At 57.0% G+C, this 16,627-nt stretch overlaps 2 protein-coding genes across 4 annotated transcripts; both read right to left on the bottom strand.

Moving 5' to 3' along the window:
* Window positions 1-102: 102 nt before the first annotated feature.
* FLOT2 (flotillin 2) lies at window positions 103-13,490 on the bottom strand. Of its 3 annotated transcripts, none has more exons than XM_052688592.1 (11): window positions 13,365-13,490; window positions 9,564-9,645; window positions 7,761-7,851; window positions 4,162-4,285; window positions 3,606-3,724; window positions 3,069-3,182; window positions 2,860-2,979; window positions 2,235-2,449; window positions 1,918-2,101; window positions 1,616-1,765; window positions 103-1,461 (listed from the first exon to the last, which is right to left on the bottom strand). In XM_052688592.1, exons 1-11 carry the CDS (start codon window positions 13,411-13,413, stop codon window positions 1,423-1,425), a joined length of 1,287 nt encoding a protein of 428 aa, XP_052544552.1. In that variant the 5' UTR covers window positions 13,414-13,490; the 3' UTR covers window positions 103-1,422. The 3 variants fall into 3 exon arrangements, with proteins under 3 accessions (XP_052544552.1, XP_052544551.1, XP_052544553.1); XM_052688591.1 differs by lacking the exon at window positions 7,761-7,851 and adding an exon at window positions 6,118-6,208; XM_052688593.1 differs by lacking the exons at window positions 9,564-9,645; window positions 13,365-13,490 and adding an exon at window positions 6,118-6,208 and having other exon boundaries at window positions 7,761-7,846.
* A 271-nt stretch (window positions 13,491-13,761) lies between these two features.
* DHRS13 (dehydrogenase/reductase 13) lies at window positions 13,762-16,510 on the bottom strand. The gene is made up of 5 exons (XM_052688594.1): window positions 16,320-16,510; window positions 16,123-16,241; window positions 15,382-15,505; window positions 14,998-15,309; window positions 13,762-14,602 (listed from the first exon to the last, which is right to left on the bottom strand). Exons 1-5 carry the CDS (start codon window positions 16,438-16,440, stop codon window positions 14,319-14,321), a joined length of 960 nt encoding a protein of 319 aa, XP_052544554.1. The 5' UTR covers window positions 16,441-16,510; the 3' UTR covers window positions 13,762-14,318.
* Between the last annotated feature and the right edge of the window lie 117 nt (window positions 16,511-16,627).

Raw genomic sequence — 16,627 nt, 5'->3', positions numbered from 1 at the left:
TGGTATGGGGGGACACCCGAGTGCAGGCAAGGTGGGCTGCCAGGAGGGCAAACACTCTGGGGGTGTGGGGTGGGGACAGAAGGCACAAGATGAGAGCCAGGGCACGAGGTGACAGGCTTTATTATCGCACAGCAGTGACACGGTGCAGGCATGCACACACACTGAGATAGGGAGCCTTGCCCGGCACACCCATCAGCAAGCACCAGATCAGGGTTGGCAGCCACAAGCTGGGGGCTGATAAGGCCTGGCCCCTCCTGTACAGGAGTAGGGAGGTGACACTGCAGCACCAGCGGCACTGCCAGGGCAAAGTGGGCCTGGGTCTCTGCACCCAGCAGCCACCCCTCTGCAAAGAGGGTGACACTGAGCTGTGGCACCGGATGCACAAAGTTGGGACCCCCCTCCCCATCCCACCAGCTCCTTGCAAACGTTTTTAGGCACAGCCACAGCAAACACAGGCAGCAGGACAGACACAGAGAGGGCGAAGGTCAGTGCCCGCTCCTGGTGGCACTGCAGGGGACACAGAGGGGACAGCCTTTTCACAGCATCTCTGGGGACAGCAAAGCCGTGGGCTGCCAGGTGGGTGGGGGTTTGCAGGAGTGCTGCAGGAGGAGAGTGTCCCCACCGCAGTGCCCCGTGCCGTCCCATGCCGCTCAGGCCCTTGCTCTGCTAGCAGAGCTGAGAGGCACGGTGGCACTCAGGGACAGCAGCCTGGGTGGCTGCCTCCCTCTGGGATGATCAAACAGCTTTGGCACAGCGCTGCTTTTTGGGATTTCTGCAGCTCGGCCGCCTTGCAGCGCTCCTTGAGGTCAGGGAGCCTAAGGGTGGGGAGCAGCGCGGCACCGAGGGACCCGGCTCAGGGCTGAGCAAGAGGCCAGCAGGAAATTCCCTGAGGGAAGGCAAGATGGCACTGAGCCCCGGCAGTGCCCCAGCATCACCCAACCAGGACTGCCACCTCTGGGAAGCCGTGCCCAGGCTGCAGGCAAGACAAACATGTGGAAAGCCAACCACAAACCCAGCTTGTGGGCAGCAGCAGGGGTCTGGGCAGCGCCCCATAGGGTTGCAGTGGGAGGGCAGGGAGCCCAGAGCAGGTCCTGGTGCCTGCACACATCTTGCTGAGCCCCTGCTGCGAGCTCCTGAGGACAGAGAACAGCAACACCAGACAAGCTGCCAGTCCTAACCGTGGATCAGAGCCAAACACCGGCTGGATACAATATACAATTAGTTAGAAAATAAATCTCCTCCCACCCTTTGTAACAAAAAAGAGCGGCTGATTGAACATGCATCTTTCTGGCCCTACAAAATAAGGCACCAGAGCTTAAAAATGAAACTCCAATTGTCTCTGATATAAAAGGAATTCCCAAGTGTTGAAGGCAGTTGATGTCGGAGTGCATAACAGGGAGTGATCTTCACACGCTTTGGGTCTCATGCCTGGGTCCCAGTGGCTTTCTGGATCAGGGGAATCTGTAGCAGGGCAAGAGAGAACTGTTAGGGCCGCAGGAAGATGCAGGGAGCTCCAGCAGGGCAGGGCTGCGGAAAGAGGCCGCCTAAAATCTGAACAACTCAGGGCAGTTCTGCACACCCAAGAGCCATTGGCTGCTGCTGGTACCCAGCTCACCTTTGTGAGGTCCACACCGGTGATGGCACGCACGGAGGCGGGGATCTCGGCCAGCAGGCGGTTCACCTCAGATGTCACATTGCTGCTCTCCCCGCTGAGAACAACGATCTCATCCACCCTGGAGAGCGGAGCAGCCACTTTGGCAGCAATCTGAGGAGGCAGGGAAGGAGCTTGGCATGAGCACGCAGCCACGGAGCTGCTGGTCAGACCCACAGGGTCTCTCTGTGCCTCCAGGAGAGCTGGCCCAGTCTGGGAACTCCCCACCTCCAGCCCAGAGCAGGGGAAAGCTGCTCCCTCCTCACCTCAGGCAGTGCATCCAGCACCAGAGCCAGCTGGGCAGCTTCCCCGTAGCTCTGGAGCGCTTCGGCCTTCAGCTTCATCCTCTCGGCCTCTGCCATCCCGATGGCCTCAATCACAAAGGCCTCAGCTTCTCCGATCTTGCGGATCTTCTCTGCCTCCGCCTGAGCCAGGAGGACTTGCCTTACCCTGAAAAGGCAAAGCAAGCCCTACAGCAGCCAACGTCTCCGCCGTCAGCCTGCAAGCTGGGTCAGAGCACGGCGCTCCCAGCCCAGCACACAGCCAGCTCCCTGTGCCCCGCTGACAGCTCAGGCTCACTCACTTCTCCCCCTCGGCGATCTGCTGGATGCGGTAAGCTTCGGCCTCCGCCGGCCGCTTCACAGTGGCTATCAGCTCTTTCTCCTTCCGGATGATCTCCTTCTCTTCCACGTCGATCTGCTTCTTGCGTTGCACCACCTCGATTTCTATCTCCTCCTGGCGGATCTTCTGCTGCTCCCGGGCACTCTGGAGCTCGTAGGCCAGCTGGGCCTCAGCTGTCTGCATGTGGGAGAGAGGAGAACAGGGGGCTCGTACTCCTGAGTGCAGACATAAGGACCCTTGGCAGGCTCTGACAGCAGACGTGGGTCAAATCTCCACCCAGGGGTGACATCCCAGTCCTCAGTGCTGCACTTGCAGTCCCTCTCTGTGTGCTCTTCTCGCAGTATTTGAACAAAAACAGCTCTGGGTTCAACTCAGGCAACTCTCCCCATCCCTCCATCTCCCCCTAGTCTGACTTAAGTGATGGCAACAGGGTAGGAGAGGAATGTGCTGCAAGCACTGTGACACACAGATCTGGGTTCTCCAGACCTGGCTCTCTAAACATGCAGAGAGAGGAAGCTGGAAAGCCTCGGAGCAACCAACACCACTGCAAACCAGGGGACACCAGCAGGCTGTCAGATACCTCTCACCTTAATGTTGACCTCCTCAGTGAAGGCAGCTTTCTGCAGTTCAAAGGCACGCCTGGAATCTGCTATTTTAGTATCTGCCATGAACTTGACATCCAGCATTTCCTTCTTGCACTCTGCCTCCTGCAGAGAGAAAATGGAGAGCACAGCTCAAGGGTGCGCAGCTGGAGCAAAACACTGCTCTGGGAAGCTCAGCACAGCCCTGCACTCACCCGAATGCCAGCATCCCGCTCAGCTTCTGCCACACCAATGTCTGCATCTCTTCGGACAGCCGCAGTCTGAGTCTTTCCCAGGGAGCTCAGGTAATCCACTTTATCATAGACATCCTGGAGAAAGGGAGATAAGTCACAGCCGCTTCCAATGAGTGACTCCATCTTGTTGCCTCCTGAAGGAGCTCACAGCAATCATTGGTTAGGCCAGGCTCAGGAAGAGCTACGTTAGGCTGCTGCCAAGCAGAACCAGGCATGACAGGGAGAGGCGACTCTCCCAGCATCCTCCCTCCAGCCCTGGGGGCTCGGCCAGCAATGAGCTCTCCTGTTTGAGCTCTCCTGTTTGAGCTCTCCTGTTTGAGCTCTCCTGTTTGCACAGTGCTGCCTGGATGCAGGGCACGTTGCAGCGGCTGTCATGGAAACCCCTGGAGGGCTGGGGCAGGCTGTCAGCCACTGCTTTTCCATCAGCCTCAGTGGGAGAGCCAGGGTCAGGCTCTGTCCCTGCTTCACAGCACGGCTGGCTGTGCACCATGATGGTACCTTGATGGTAAAGCTCAGGATCTCGATACCCATGCGACCCACGTCTGGAGCTGCCACCTCTCGCACCAGCTTGGCAAACTGGTCCCTGTCCTGGTAGATCTGTTCCACTGTCAGGGTGCCTGCAGAGGAAAGGCAGGCAAAGCACTTTATTTGAAACAGGGAGCATGTAGCAGCATGGGTCTAAGCTCAGCAACATCCTACTTGTCTCAAATCACACTGACAGCGAGGTCAGCTCTGGGCACAAGGGCACAGCTTGCTGCCCAGCCCATGTTCTGCACATCAGCATCTCAGAAGTGCAGCCACACACAGGGCTACCTGCAACCCGTGGGGACTCAGACATCTCTTACTGCAGGCACCGAAAACTCATTTATCACAACACCCAGCAGCACAGCACGAGCTGCCGGAGGGGAGGAACAATCTAAGCTGCCACATCTGCATTCAGCAGAGGAAGCACCCATCGTGGCCTGCCATGGTGGCAGCAGTTCTGCTGGAGTCAGCCAGCACAGGGGGAAAAAAGCTGCTGCTGATGCCTGCGAGACTGTGAGCCCATCCGCACCTAGGATGGAGCGCAGATGCCCCTCCAGTGTCTGAAGGACCACGTTCTTCACATCCTGCACGTTCTTCCCCAAGAACTGCTCACAGGCCACAGCCAGGAGCTCCTTCTCGGTCATTATCTTCACCTGGAGACAGGAGACAAAACCAAAGGGGCTGATTGTGCCTGTCCAAGGTGGGAGAGACACCCAAGAGCAGCAGCAGCAGCAGCAGCAGCACCACCACCAGGCTGCCAGATCCCCACGCTACTGATGGGAACGGCGGTTCCACATGGTGCTCCCTGCAAGGAGGGATGACACGAGATGGCCACAGCACACTGTGTTCTGCCTGCACACCTGGGGGCTCTGTGTGCCCCCATGTGCCAGCACCTGGCCAGCCTGCTCCTCACCATCCGGTGCCAATTCTCAGAGCTGCTCCCCACTGGCTTAAAACCCCCCACTGGGTACGGATGTCAGGTAGTGGAGATGCAGCACACAGTTCCTGAGTGCAGTCCTAAAGTGGCAGCTCCTGGTGGTCCAGGACATAAGGATGCCTGTGTGTCTGGCAGCAGCAGGGGGGGGGGGGGGGGAGCAGGGCCATATCGGCATGCAGCCAGCACGGCTGGGCGCTGAGAAAGTCCCACAGCACCCTCTGATGGAGACAGCGGGGCTGGGCAGTGCCGGCGGTGGGGCAGCCCTCTGTGTGCCGTCCACCAGCCCTGGCTGCTGCTGCCTGAAAGCCCAGCATCATCCTGGCTCAAAGACCTCCAAATATGACCCTTCTGGAGGCTCCACTGTGTGCTCTCGGTGGGTTCACGACCTACAGACTTCATCCTGCCCCCCGCCAGACCCATATCCAGGGCTTAAGTGCTGGTAAAAGCAACACAACTATTTCTAGGTCTGTGAGGTGACAAGTTCAACACCACAACACTACCCCGATCACACGAAGAAATGCCAAAACCTCAGGTGAGTGTGACAGATCAACAACAAACAAAAAACAACAGTGGGAATAGCAAATAACCTGGGCAAGGTAGATTCGGAGCTGTATTGGGGCACGGTGGTGCAGCTTTCTGCCTGCATGCACTGCCCAGCCTAGTCCTGCTGTGAGCAGTGGGGGGATGTCCCAAAATGAAGCCAAAAAGAGCTTAAAAGAGAAATCCCTCCCATGCAGGAGCGTTGCCAATCAGAAGATGGAGAAGCTGACAGCTTTACAGAAGTGTGTGAGGGAGGCAGGGGTGCATGCATTTCTCCAACCATGCAAAGACAGAGCTGAAGCCACAAGTGTGCCCAGCCCTTCTGCTGTGTGCAGTGATGCAGACGCTGCTCCTGGCTGAGCACAGCCCCACTTACAGCACCTTGTCTGTCAAGGGCCAAGCAAAGAGCCCCTCCAAAAGCACTGGGTGGAATCTCTCCAATGCACAGCTGTTAAAGAGCTGCAGTGCTCATCCTGGGGGGCTCCTGGAGCACGTGAGGTTTTGGCTGTGTCTGAAGAAGGCTTGAGGCAACCAAAATTCAATTCAAGCCAGAAATTTCATACACAGATTTTATTGCCCTGAGAGTTCAAGTTCTTCCTTCAAGCTTAAACTCACCACGAGGAACAACAAGACCCACACACTAATAATCCAAAGCAACCCAACTCTCGGCACCATCTCAGATGTGAATGGCTCAGCCCTGCAGTGTCACACAGCTCCAGGGCCACCACGGCACATCACAGACAGATGAAGTCACCCACACAACTCATCTGCCACAGGGACAAACGTGACATTGCAAGAAGAGGAATGATTTTGGGGAGAGGAGAGGTCACAACCCCTGTTACAACATGGATGTGCTGTACCGTGCTCGAACCAAAGAGGACAGTGTGGTTTTGTACCAGAATTTGTCTCAGAGCAGTTGGCTTCTGTTCCAGGACAACAGCAACCTTGTAAGGGGGAAAGCCAGTTAGAGACATGCATTCCTGAAATGATGGTTTGGAGTTACTGTACCTGTGCCACACCTGTGACAGTTAAAGCTACCCCCTCCGCCGTCTCTACGTCCTCACACCTGGGCTGTAACGTCATTATCTCTAGGGAAATCCTGCCAAAAAACGTAAAATGTTTGCACGTTTCCAGGTAACACACACTCTGCCTTCCCCTGCACCTCCTGCCCTGGCTACCAGCTGCACTCCTACGGGTAATGCGAGACAGGCACAGAACTGTACGTGACTGCAGACAGACAGGACAGCTTGGACAGAAAGAAGGAGGTTTCCAAACGCCGCTTAACAGGAGTGTATCAGCAGGGCTGGTGAGGCGGCCAGGAGCTTTGGGTCCCCAGCTCTGGCTGCTGTCACTGTTTGAAAGCACAGCACGGAGCCCAGATGCACCCACCCTGCGCCACCCCCGTGATGCTGGTGCTGCAAGAAGCAGCCATGCCTTTTCCCTCGTTGGCTTAACACTCACACAGCCCTACTCTCTCATCTCCCTCACTCACCCTACTTTTCCTATTTGCCTTTGGGTCGTGCGTCTCCAGCTCCTTTGAGGTCAGACAGCCAAAAGCATATCTTGCTTTTGGCAAGGGCTGAAGGTGCTGTGGACAGATCTGCAGGTCACAAGATGGTGACACACGAGCTGTGCTCCAGGCAGCACAGCCCATAGATAGGAGCAGCTGCACCGAGCTGGGAACATGCTGGGACACAGAGCAAAGTGTTGGTCTGTGCAGCCTGCTCATGTTGGTCAGCATTAGCTCAGGCATCCAAAGCATGAGTGGATGGCATGGGGCTGCACACCGTGGGCACGTCTGGGACTGGTGGGGTGCCCAAACAAATCCCTGCGAGCCCAACTCTGCCCTGGCTGCTGTCTTCATTGAACTGGCATGCAAGCTGGGAGCTGAAAACACAAAGTCCTGCTGCCCAGGATGCGCACAGGCATTTTGTGCCATGTGCAGCTTCAATCAGCTGGTGTAGGACTTCTGAAAGCCTAATCCATACCTTTAATTTCAATTAAATGCTGTGCTGCTTCCTAGCTGGCCAGTCTCAGGGAAGTTCGGTAATCGCTGTGACGGCGGTCTGTAACGGCTCACAGCAAGAGCAAACACCACTCCTCAGTGCTGCAGCTCACCCGAGGTCCCCGTGCTGTGCTTTTAAATGAGACAGCATCCAAAACAGGCACTGCCTCTGTGTGGAGGAGGAAGGGCTCAGTGGAAATTCGTATTCAAAACCAGAGAGCTGCCATTTCCCCACGTGGGTGCAGACTTCCTTTCGAAACGAGCCAAAGCTCAGCTCCCCACCTTCCCTGTGTAAAACCCAGCCTTGCCTGTCTGCAGCCAGGTGCACTTCTGCACGCAATGCGAATCGTGCTGCCAAGGGAAGGGTTACAGTCGAAGCAAACGTCTGCAGCATTATCAGGAGCCAGCATAGCAACGCCGAATTTGGAATTTGCCAAGTATGCATCTGTCTGCATTACCTACACGCTGCAGAGTGCACCCCAGAGCAAACGCCAGAGGAGGGGTAGGAGAGGAAGGTGCTGAGATGTTCACCGTCCCATTAGAAAACCATTCGTTTTTATGTTGTCCTGCTGCTGCTGCTGTTGCTGCTGCTCAGAACAGAGGCAGAAATAGTTAGACGTGACGTTAGGAAGCTGTGGGTTATTACCTGTGCAACCCCTGTTACGTACAGTGGGACCCCCTCCGACGTCTCAATATTCTCACAGCGACAGAGGATGGTCATAACCTCCAAAGACAGTCTGAGCAGCAAGGAATAAGGGTAGGACAGCAAATACACAAAGCGGTTACCAGAGAGTAAGACACTTGTTGCAAAGGACAGACGGGGCTTTCAGCTTTTTCCCTGTTCATGTCTGCATTTCTCCCACTGCTGCTCCCTGGACTCTGTAATGCTGGGCACGGCTTCCCCCATGCTGCATGGAGCTCTCGGCATCTGGCGCCGCTTTTTAGGGAGGTTAAAGAGGCCGGGCTCTCACCCCGACCCCCATCAGGTGCTGCCCCCTGTAACCCACCTGCACTGCTGTCCTGAAGTCAGCTGGAATTTCCTGCTGCAGCACTTTTAACACAGGAAATAATTTTTTGTAACGGCTTCGCTGTCGCTGCCAACATTAAAGATGGGCCAGAAAAATAAAAGCACCAGGGACCCGGCTACACATCCCTGCTAAGGCACTGAGGAGAGAAGATGCTTCCAAGTGCTGTCCTGAGAGGCTGAATAACAGCATTTGGTTCCCTGGGAGGCACTGCCTCTCTGGCTGCTTTTATTTCTGACCTCAACACAGGGATGCGATTTTTCCTGCAGTGTTTTTTTTCCCCTCAGCCCTCAAGGTTGCAGCAGGATAAGAGCCCATTGCCCTGCCAGCTCCAAGCACTCCTTTTGTCCTCAGGTTGGTGCTACCTGGCGAGGTGCAGCTGACAGCAACACAATTACTGCTGTCTCATCCATAGCTCCAAAAAAGATGTCCTAATTTCAAAGGAAGAAATCTGCCTCACTCGTGTGCGTGCAGCAGGTTCCAACTGTGGCACAACTTATGGTATTTGGGAAAGACTCCAGTCTCAAAAGGAGAATTTAGCCCCATGGCGTGACCTGAGGGTACAGATTTTAAAGTACAACATTTGCTTGGGTGCTGGCAAACCTGTCCAAGCCCCATTTGCCAGACAGTGCACAGACCTCCAGCACATGACAGCTCGCTCCCAGCAAGCAGCTCTCTAACCTGGACTCAACCTTTGCTCAACTTCACAAGTTAATAGCAGCACTGCCAAAGAGCCTGGGCCAAAGCAGAGGGTGTTAGCTGAGACTCTTCATGCAAGGTCCCAGGAAAGGAGCTAAGAGCTGTGAGCCCATTGCCAGCAGCAAGCTGGCTCAGCCAGGTGAGCAGCACTGAGGGCTCTGCAGCATCTGCAGGGGGAGGGCAGCAGCATGCTGGCTGTCTGCTGGTGGCGACATGTTGACATGAGGAGGGAAGGTTAGCTGCAACCTCTGGCCTTCAATGTAGTGCAAAAAACCCCAAAGTCACGTCTTTATCCCTTCCCTGTTACTTTTTTACATAGGCAGAAACCTGTGCCTGGGTGTGAGGGAGGTGTTAGGACAGAAGCACACTCAGCAACATCCCCACAGGTCCTAAAGAAGAACCATAGCAGCAGTACCACAGCATGTTAGTTCAGAAACAAGCAAAGTCCATGACCGAGGAAAGGGAAGGAAAGGAAATCCTGTGCTTTTAAACAAGAACACAGCCTGCTCCCGTGGTGACAGCAGTGAGCACATCTTTAGAAGAACAGAGCTGGGCAGCAGGCAGGGGCTGCAGCCAAAGGCAGAGTGCTGATGCTCAGCCATGGTTTCTCACGTCCAGGCCAGCCCTGCATTCCTACAGACACTGACAGCCCTGCAGGGACGGCTCTGCCTGGTGTGTGCTCCAGACCCACGAGCAAAATGGGGGTGACCTCTGGGTCTCCTTACCTCTGTGTGTCCGTAATGCACCACCAGGCCCAGGCCCAGCCGCCGTACACATACTGCTTCACGTCGGAGCCACAGCAGCCACCTGCAGCACAGTGGGAAGAACACAGATGGAAGAGCCATCACACCCATGTGTCAGGGAAAACCCTGCACCCAAACAGGGCGAGTTGCAAGCAGAACAATCTCACAGCACTGCAACGCCTGGTAACATTTGTTGGAGGACCTCGTTTCCCAAGGGCAGGAAGGGAGGTGCTCCTGGCAGCACGGAAAGTTGTTCATTTCACAGCATCCACGTGGTCATTAGGCCTCCAGTGAACCTCTGGCAATTGTTTAATAATCGTTTTCTGAGTAAAACGTGCCCTAATAGCACTGCTGCTACAAGTTGGGAAGGTGCTTCTGCTCACAGATTCCATTTTTCTTCTGCAGGCAACGCCTCGCTCAGCATCACACCCAGCACTTGCTTCCCAGAGCCTCCTAACACTGCTATGCAGCTCCGTTTGCTAAACTCTGCCGTACGCCCTGAAGCGTTCAAAGCATAAGAAAAACAGGGAAGCCAAAGCCATCAAGCAGAGGTGGGATGCCAGCTGGTTGCTTTCCTGCAAGCTGGACGTTGGACTGCAGCAGAGCTCTGTCCCGCTAACGCACGATGGTTAATTTTCCATTGCACTTCTTGCAGCCTCTTTGCCAAGTCTCAGAGATCAAGTGAAAAAAGAACCCACAAAGTGAAATCCTTGCAAGGCTGAAGAATAACCCCTCTTGCACAATGGGATTTGGCAGAGGAGGTGCATTTCTCAGCTATAATACACCCGCTGTTCCCCAGGGTCTCACAGCCACTCTGCCGTCCCTTTCACCAACATCCCCACACTTTCCGGGTGCAGCGTGCCACAGTCAGACCTGCTGCAAATGGGGGGTTCATGGCCAGGCAGCTGCCAGCCACTTTGGCCTCTTCAGATGAAGGGGTGCCGTGTTCCAGCATGGCTTCCCAGAGCCGAGAGAAAGCACGCTGCCTAGCTTGGATGACATGAGATGAAAGATTTGAGGATCTGTAGATAAGCTGAGCTCTTTGGTAGATGCAGGGAAGTGTTGCTGGGAAACAAGCAGAGCGATTGCTGGGAGCACTGCTGAACACAGAGAGGAGAAGGCAAAGACACACGCAAAGAAACTCACGAATAAAGCAGGGTCTAGACTAAAATCAGCGTCTGGTTCTCAGACACCACTGCGAATATCAATCAGGCTTTGTCCTCGTGCCTCGTCCAAGGTTAATAAAATGGATTTATCAGACGCGGGATTCTGAGGTGGGTCTGTGTAATCCTCTGATGGTCACAACAACAGGGAAGTGCAGGTTGTGCTGGTGAGCTCCTTCTGGAGGTCATCCAAACCCAAACCATTTCCAACTCTGAGTATCGCTGCTACACAGAGTTTGCAAACCACAGCTTCAGCTGAACCCACCTTGCAAACAGAAACCCAGAGGAGAAGGAAAGCAAACACAAGCAAGCTGCTGAGACGTTACCCCAAAATTCCTCCCAGAAACAAAAGGACTCTGCCCGCCTCTTCTCCTGCTTTCCTCTCTGCAGGGACCTGGAGATTGCAGCCTCCCTTTCCTACAGGAGATGGCCTGGAGCTTCTGTTCCGTTCTCATGCCATTGGTTGCTCTCCCCTAAACAGCACTCTCTGCATTTCTCTTCACTGAACAGCATCGCACCCCTTTCAGACCGTTTGGCCTAGCTGTTGAGTTTCCTTTGATCCTAATCCTGCTCTCAAAGCTCTCGAATCCATTCCCAGCTCAATGTCATCTGCACATTCAATAAGCACATTCTCGATTCCACCACCCAAGCCAAAACAAGGCACTTACTTGATAAATCCCTTCAGCTGAACAGTGAACCACTGTCAGGTTCCCTGGCACTGGTTTTCCAGCCTGGCTCACATCAATCTTACAGTACCTGAGGACTGCAGGGCTCTCGCAGAGCAGGAAGGGTTCACAGAGCCTCCAGAAGGCTGTATTTCTGGCTTTCAAAACGTGTACAAGTGACTGTTGTGTGTTTTTGTGGTACGCTGGCTCACAGACAGTTCCTCTTGCAGGAATAAGAGGATGTGAGTGCTCAGATCAGGTCGGGAAGGGTTAACCATCCCCAACTGCTGGGGCCTGACAGGAAATGTTGACACAAAACTAGAATCAGCTGCCTGCTCTTCTCTTGCTCTGAGAGAGATCAAAGAGCCCAGAGGGGCTGCACTGGGGAGCTGAGCTGGGCCCTATTGCTTCTCCTTTCACACCCTGACCTCCAGCTGAAGCAGCACCCTGCTGCTCCACCAGCACTGTGCTCTGCACAACCTGCCCCACACTGCACCTCCAGATGTCCCAGCTGCTGCCGGGCCCTGCACTGTTTGCCCTGTTGGCTCACAGGAGCTGTAAGATGAGCGCAGCCATTAAATATGACGCCTCCTGATGATGAGGCTCTGCAGAAATATTAGTGTCGGATTTCAGCATTAGCAGATTGATCCCGAGCCACAACGGCTGCGTTCAGCCAGGCTGCAACTGAAAACCATTACGCACTTGGAGAGGATCTGTGCATCTTGTGGGAAGCCTGACGTCAGGGTGAGCAGGTATTGCTTCTCTGAACGCAGGGCTCTGCCCAGGAGCAGCCTGCAAGGAGCCAAAGCCTCCCCAGGGCCCGCGCCAAGCCCCAGTGGGAAGCTTTGCAGCTCCTCCTGCAACGTAAGACTCAAATTGCAGAGCCCATCATCACCTCGCGCAGCTCCCCAGAGCATTCCTGGGCTCTGCATGGATTGCCTGACCCAGGGCAGTTTCTTAGAAGGAAACGAGTGTTGCTCAAGAGGGAAGGACACAGCACAGTGCTGGCCGTGCCCTGGAGGCTGCTTCCCAAATAAGGCTGTGGATCTCTGCATGCACACAAGTTTCCAGGGTACGGCTGCTGCTCCTGGTGCTGAGGGCCTGAGATGTCTCACCAGCAAAAAGAAGGAGCTCAGAAAGCATCACAGCTGCATGACAGCAAGCCAAGAGCCAGCTGCTGCCACGACCTGCTGTCACATTTCTCCTCCCTTTCCCAGATCTGACCTAATATCACCCAATTAAGCGCCGGATGCCGTCAGCTCTCTCTGTTCTGCACACAGACCGCTTCAGTTCCCGGAACCCAGGGCTGCACCCTGCTGCTCTGCTGAGGAGCCGATGCTGGTAGGGAACAGCAGCAGAGCCGTGTCTGGGGATGGCATTGAGCCCAGTCTGCGTCCCAGGGCTGTGTTCTGCCCTCGTCCCACAGCTCGGTGCTGCATCCAGGAGCAGCCCTGGCTCACCAGCTGATGTCACGAATTCCTGCCAGGCCATCCTGCGAGCTGCACGCTGTGAGATTCAGGAAGGAACAGAGGTTACAGCAAACCCTGCAGCCTGCACGGTGCCCCGGTGCAGATGGACGATGGCTCCTTGGCTCCCGAGCACTGCGCTGCGCTCCTCGGAAGGGGTCTCACGGGGAGCCAAGGGAAGCCGTCTGCATCTCCTGAGAACCAGCAGGCGCACACAGCTTTCATTTCCCTGCTCCTGCCATGGCCTCGGCAATTCCCATCGTTGTCCCAGGGCTGAGCTGGCAGCACCAGTGCCACACCAGTGCCACACCAGGGCCACACCAGTGCCACGTCCCCCTAACCCACCTGCTGACCCCCCAAGTGCCACACGTCCCCTCCCCGCACCGTGACCCCCCCACACCCAGGCCTGGCGCAGCCCCACCCCCAGAGCTCAGGACCCCCCCGGGTCCCCTTCAAGCCAGAGGCCCACAGCGCTGTGCCCGCCCGTACCTGACACCACCAGCGCCTCGTTGGGCCCCACCGTGTGGCAGTTGCCCATGCTGCCCGCGGAACGGCTCCTCCGCCTCTCGCCGCCTCCCGCCCGCACCCGGTCCGCCCAGCGCCGCCCCGCCTCCAGGGCGGCCGCCATCTTGGGGAGGTGGGCAGCGCTCGTGGGGGCGGAGTCACGGCCGGCCGCCATCTTGGGAGGGCGGCCGCCATCTTGGGGAGGTGGGAGCCGCGCGGAGGGGCGGGGTCAGGGGCGGCCGCCATCTTGGGGCGCTACGCGGCGCGTGCGCAGTGTGCGACGACAATGCAATGCAATGCAATGCAAGGGGAGGGCGTGCCATGCAGAGGGTGGCCAGTGCACAGCGGTGTGTTCCTTAATGTGCGAGGCTGTATGCAATGCAGTGTGTGTAGTTCAGCACGTGTGCAGTGTATGCATGCGTGTGCAATGCAGTGTGTGCGAGGCAGGGCACTTGCAGTGCAGTGCAGGCGTTGCAAAGCATGTACTGTGTGCGTGCAAGGCTGTGTGTGCATGCACAAGGCAGGACATATGCAATGTGTGTAGTGTATGTGCAAGGTAGGGCATGTGCAGTGCAGTGCATGTGTGTGCATTGCAGTGTGTGTGCATTAGGGCATGCTTTGTTGCAGAGTGTGCAATGCAGTCATGGTGCAGTGTGCACGCTACAGTGTGATTTGTTGCACTGTGCAAAGCAGAGCGCATTCACGCTGCAGCATTTGTGTGCACATGCATGCATTGACAAGGCAGGGCGTGCACACAGCTTGTGCATGTGTGTGCAAGGCAGAGCGTGCTGCATTGCAGCAACTGCACTCTTTGCAAAGCTGGACAAGCTGTTCTGCATGTGCAAGTGTGCACGGGATGGCATGCAGAAGATGGCACATGCTGCACCGGGGCAGCTTGGGGAGCTGCATGACACAGTGCAACACAACTGCAGGACTTATTTATTCCACAGGTGTGCACAAGGAGGGCTGCAGCCCCAACAGCCTCTCGCTGCGGTCCCACAGCTCCCGTGCTGCTGCATCATCCCTGCCCCGAGCCCAGGGCTGCAGAGGGCGGCAGTCGGCGAAGTAGCAGCCACTGAAGGGCTCAAGGCCATCCTGCGTGGCACAGAACAGCACTGGGCGTGCGCCTTCAGCTGCACTGCGGAAGCAGAACTGGGACAGCGGAGTCCACAGCAGCTGCAACCACAGCGGTGCGTGACGGAACAGCTGCGTGTTGACAAAACCTGCAGGGAGAGAGGAGGGGGTGCATTGTGCAGGCACCGGTGGGGAGGGGACCCATCAGCAAAGGGACACAGCACGCAAAGCAACGCGCTTTGTGGTGTGCAAAGAGATGGCTGTGCAAAGGGATGCTTCGTGCAAAGGGATGTGGCATGCAAAAGGATGCTGTGCAGAAGGTGAACTGTAGAAAGGGCGTACTGCACAGAGGGTGCTCCATGCACCGTGCAGTGAGATGCATCATGCAAAGGAATGCTGTGCAAAAGGTGAACGGCGTAAAAGATGCACAGCACAGAGGGATGCTGCATGCAAAGGGAACACCGTGCAAAGGGATACTCCACGTGAAGGGGTGCTCCACGCAAGCATGCAACAAGCAAACCACTTGGCACTGAGCTGCCCATACCTGGGTGCACTGCATAGGCAGTGACTCCAGTCCCCTGCAGGCGTGCTGCCAGCTGCCGTGCGTGCAGCACGTTGGCCAGCTTGCTGTCACAGTAATCCTGGAAGGCAGCAAAGGGGCCGGGGGGTGGGCGGCCGAGCTCAGCCATGCGCAGGCGGCCAGCACAGTGTGCAGAGGAGGCGACGATGATCACACGGCTCGGGGCGCTGCTCTGCAGGCGCTGCAGCAGCAGTCGGGTCAGCAGGAAGTGGCCCAGGTGGTTCACCTGGAACGGCAGGCTGAAACCGTCCTCCGTCGTGCCCCCGGCGCTCACTCCTGTGTGGGCAGTGCGTGGTGTGGGTGCTGGGTTTGGGGGTTCCCCATGCAATGCAGTGCTCTGCTGCTCACCGGCGTTGTTGATGAGGAGGTGCAGGTGGGGCTCCTGCTGCAGAAAGGCGGTGGCGAAGGCGCGCACTGAGTGGAGGCTGCTGAGGTCCAGAGGCATGAAGAGCACCTCGGGGTTTCCCGTGTCCTGCAATGGGGGTGGAGGGAGGAGAGGGCTGCAGGGAATGGCTATAGGGTGGCCTAAAGGTGGGGTATGCTGGGGGTGGCTCCATCTGGGTGTCCTAGAGATGCATTGGGAATATGGGAGGAGGGTTACAGTGGGATGTGCCATGGGGATGCACCACACGTATCAGGGGAGGGCCAAGGGGGGGTCCTAAGCGTGCAGTGGGGATGGACCATAGGGGCATCCAGGGATGTGTCATGGGGTCCTAAGAGTGCACAAAGGGCTGCAGGGGAACACTGGGGAGAGCCCATAGAAGTGGCCTAAGGGTGAACTGAGGTGAGGGATGATACAGGGATGTTGCAGCTGGGGTGTCCAGGGATGTGCTGTGGGGGTATTTCAGGGATGCACGTGGAGGTATTTGGAGGTGCTTGGGGTGCAGGGGGTGTGCTGTGGGATCATCCTACCTATGGGCATCCTGCGCCATGGGGTGCTGAAGGCGTGGGTGCCTTAGGGTCCTCCAAGGATGTGCCATAAGGGTGAACTGGGGGCACGCTGGGACCGTCCCGTGGGGGTGTCCCAGCGATACCCCAGAGCCCCTCTCTGTGCCCCTATTACCCTCCCCAACCCCCCCCAGCTCTCACCCTACGGATGCGCCGCGCAGCCTCTTCTCCCCGCAGCGCACTGCGCGTTGCCAGCACCACGCGCGCCCCGCACCGCGCCAGCTGCCGTGCCGCAGCCTCCCCGATGCCACTGCTTCCCCCTGCGGAGGAGAGCACAACAGAGAGCTGTGAGCCGGCAGCCGGCAGCCAGGCAGCGGCACGCGGCGCCCCGCGCTCACCGGTGACGATGGCGGTGCGGCCGTGCAGCGGGGGCAGGGCGAGCGGCGGCGCGGGGCCGCGTAGGGTGAAGCGAAGCAGCAGGCAGAGCAGCAGCCCCACGGCCAGCAGCCACCACCCCATCCCGTCCGCAGGGAGGAAGGGGAGGAGGAAAAGAGGAAGAGGGCTGTGCTGCCGAGAGCCGCAGCCCTTTGTGCAGGAAGGGGTGGAAAAGCCAATGGAGCGGGCAAAGGGCAGCGCAATGGGGACAGGGAGAGCTCGAGGTCACACGAGCTCTGGGGAGGGGGGGGAAATAAAATCACACCGAGCT

The sequence above is a fragment of the Tympanuchus pallidicinctus genome, unplaced genomic scaffold (genome assembly GCF_026119805.1).
Source record: "Tympanuchus pallidicinctus isolate F22 unplaced genomic scaffold, pur_lepc_1.0 scaffold24, whole genome shotgun sequence".
In the NCBI taxonomy this organism is placed as follows: Eukaryota; Metazoa; Chordata; class Aves; order Galliformes; family Phasianidae; genus Tympanuchus; species Tympanuchus pallidicinctus.
Note: the sequence above shows the minus strand (reverse complement) of the source record. Positions and strands in the feature narration are given on the sequence as shown.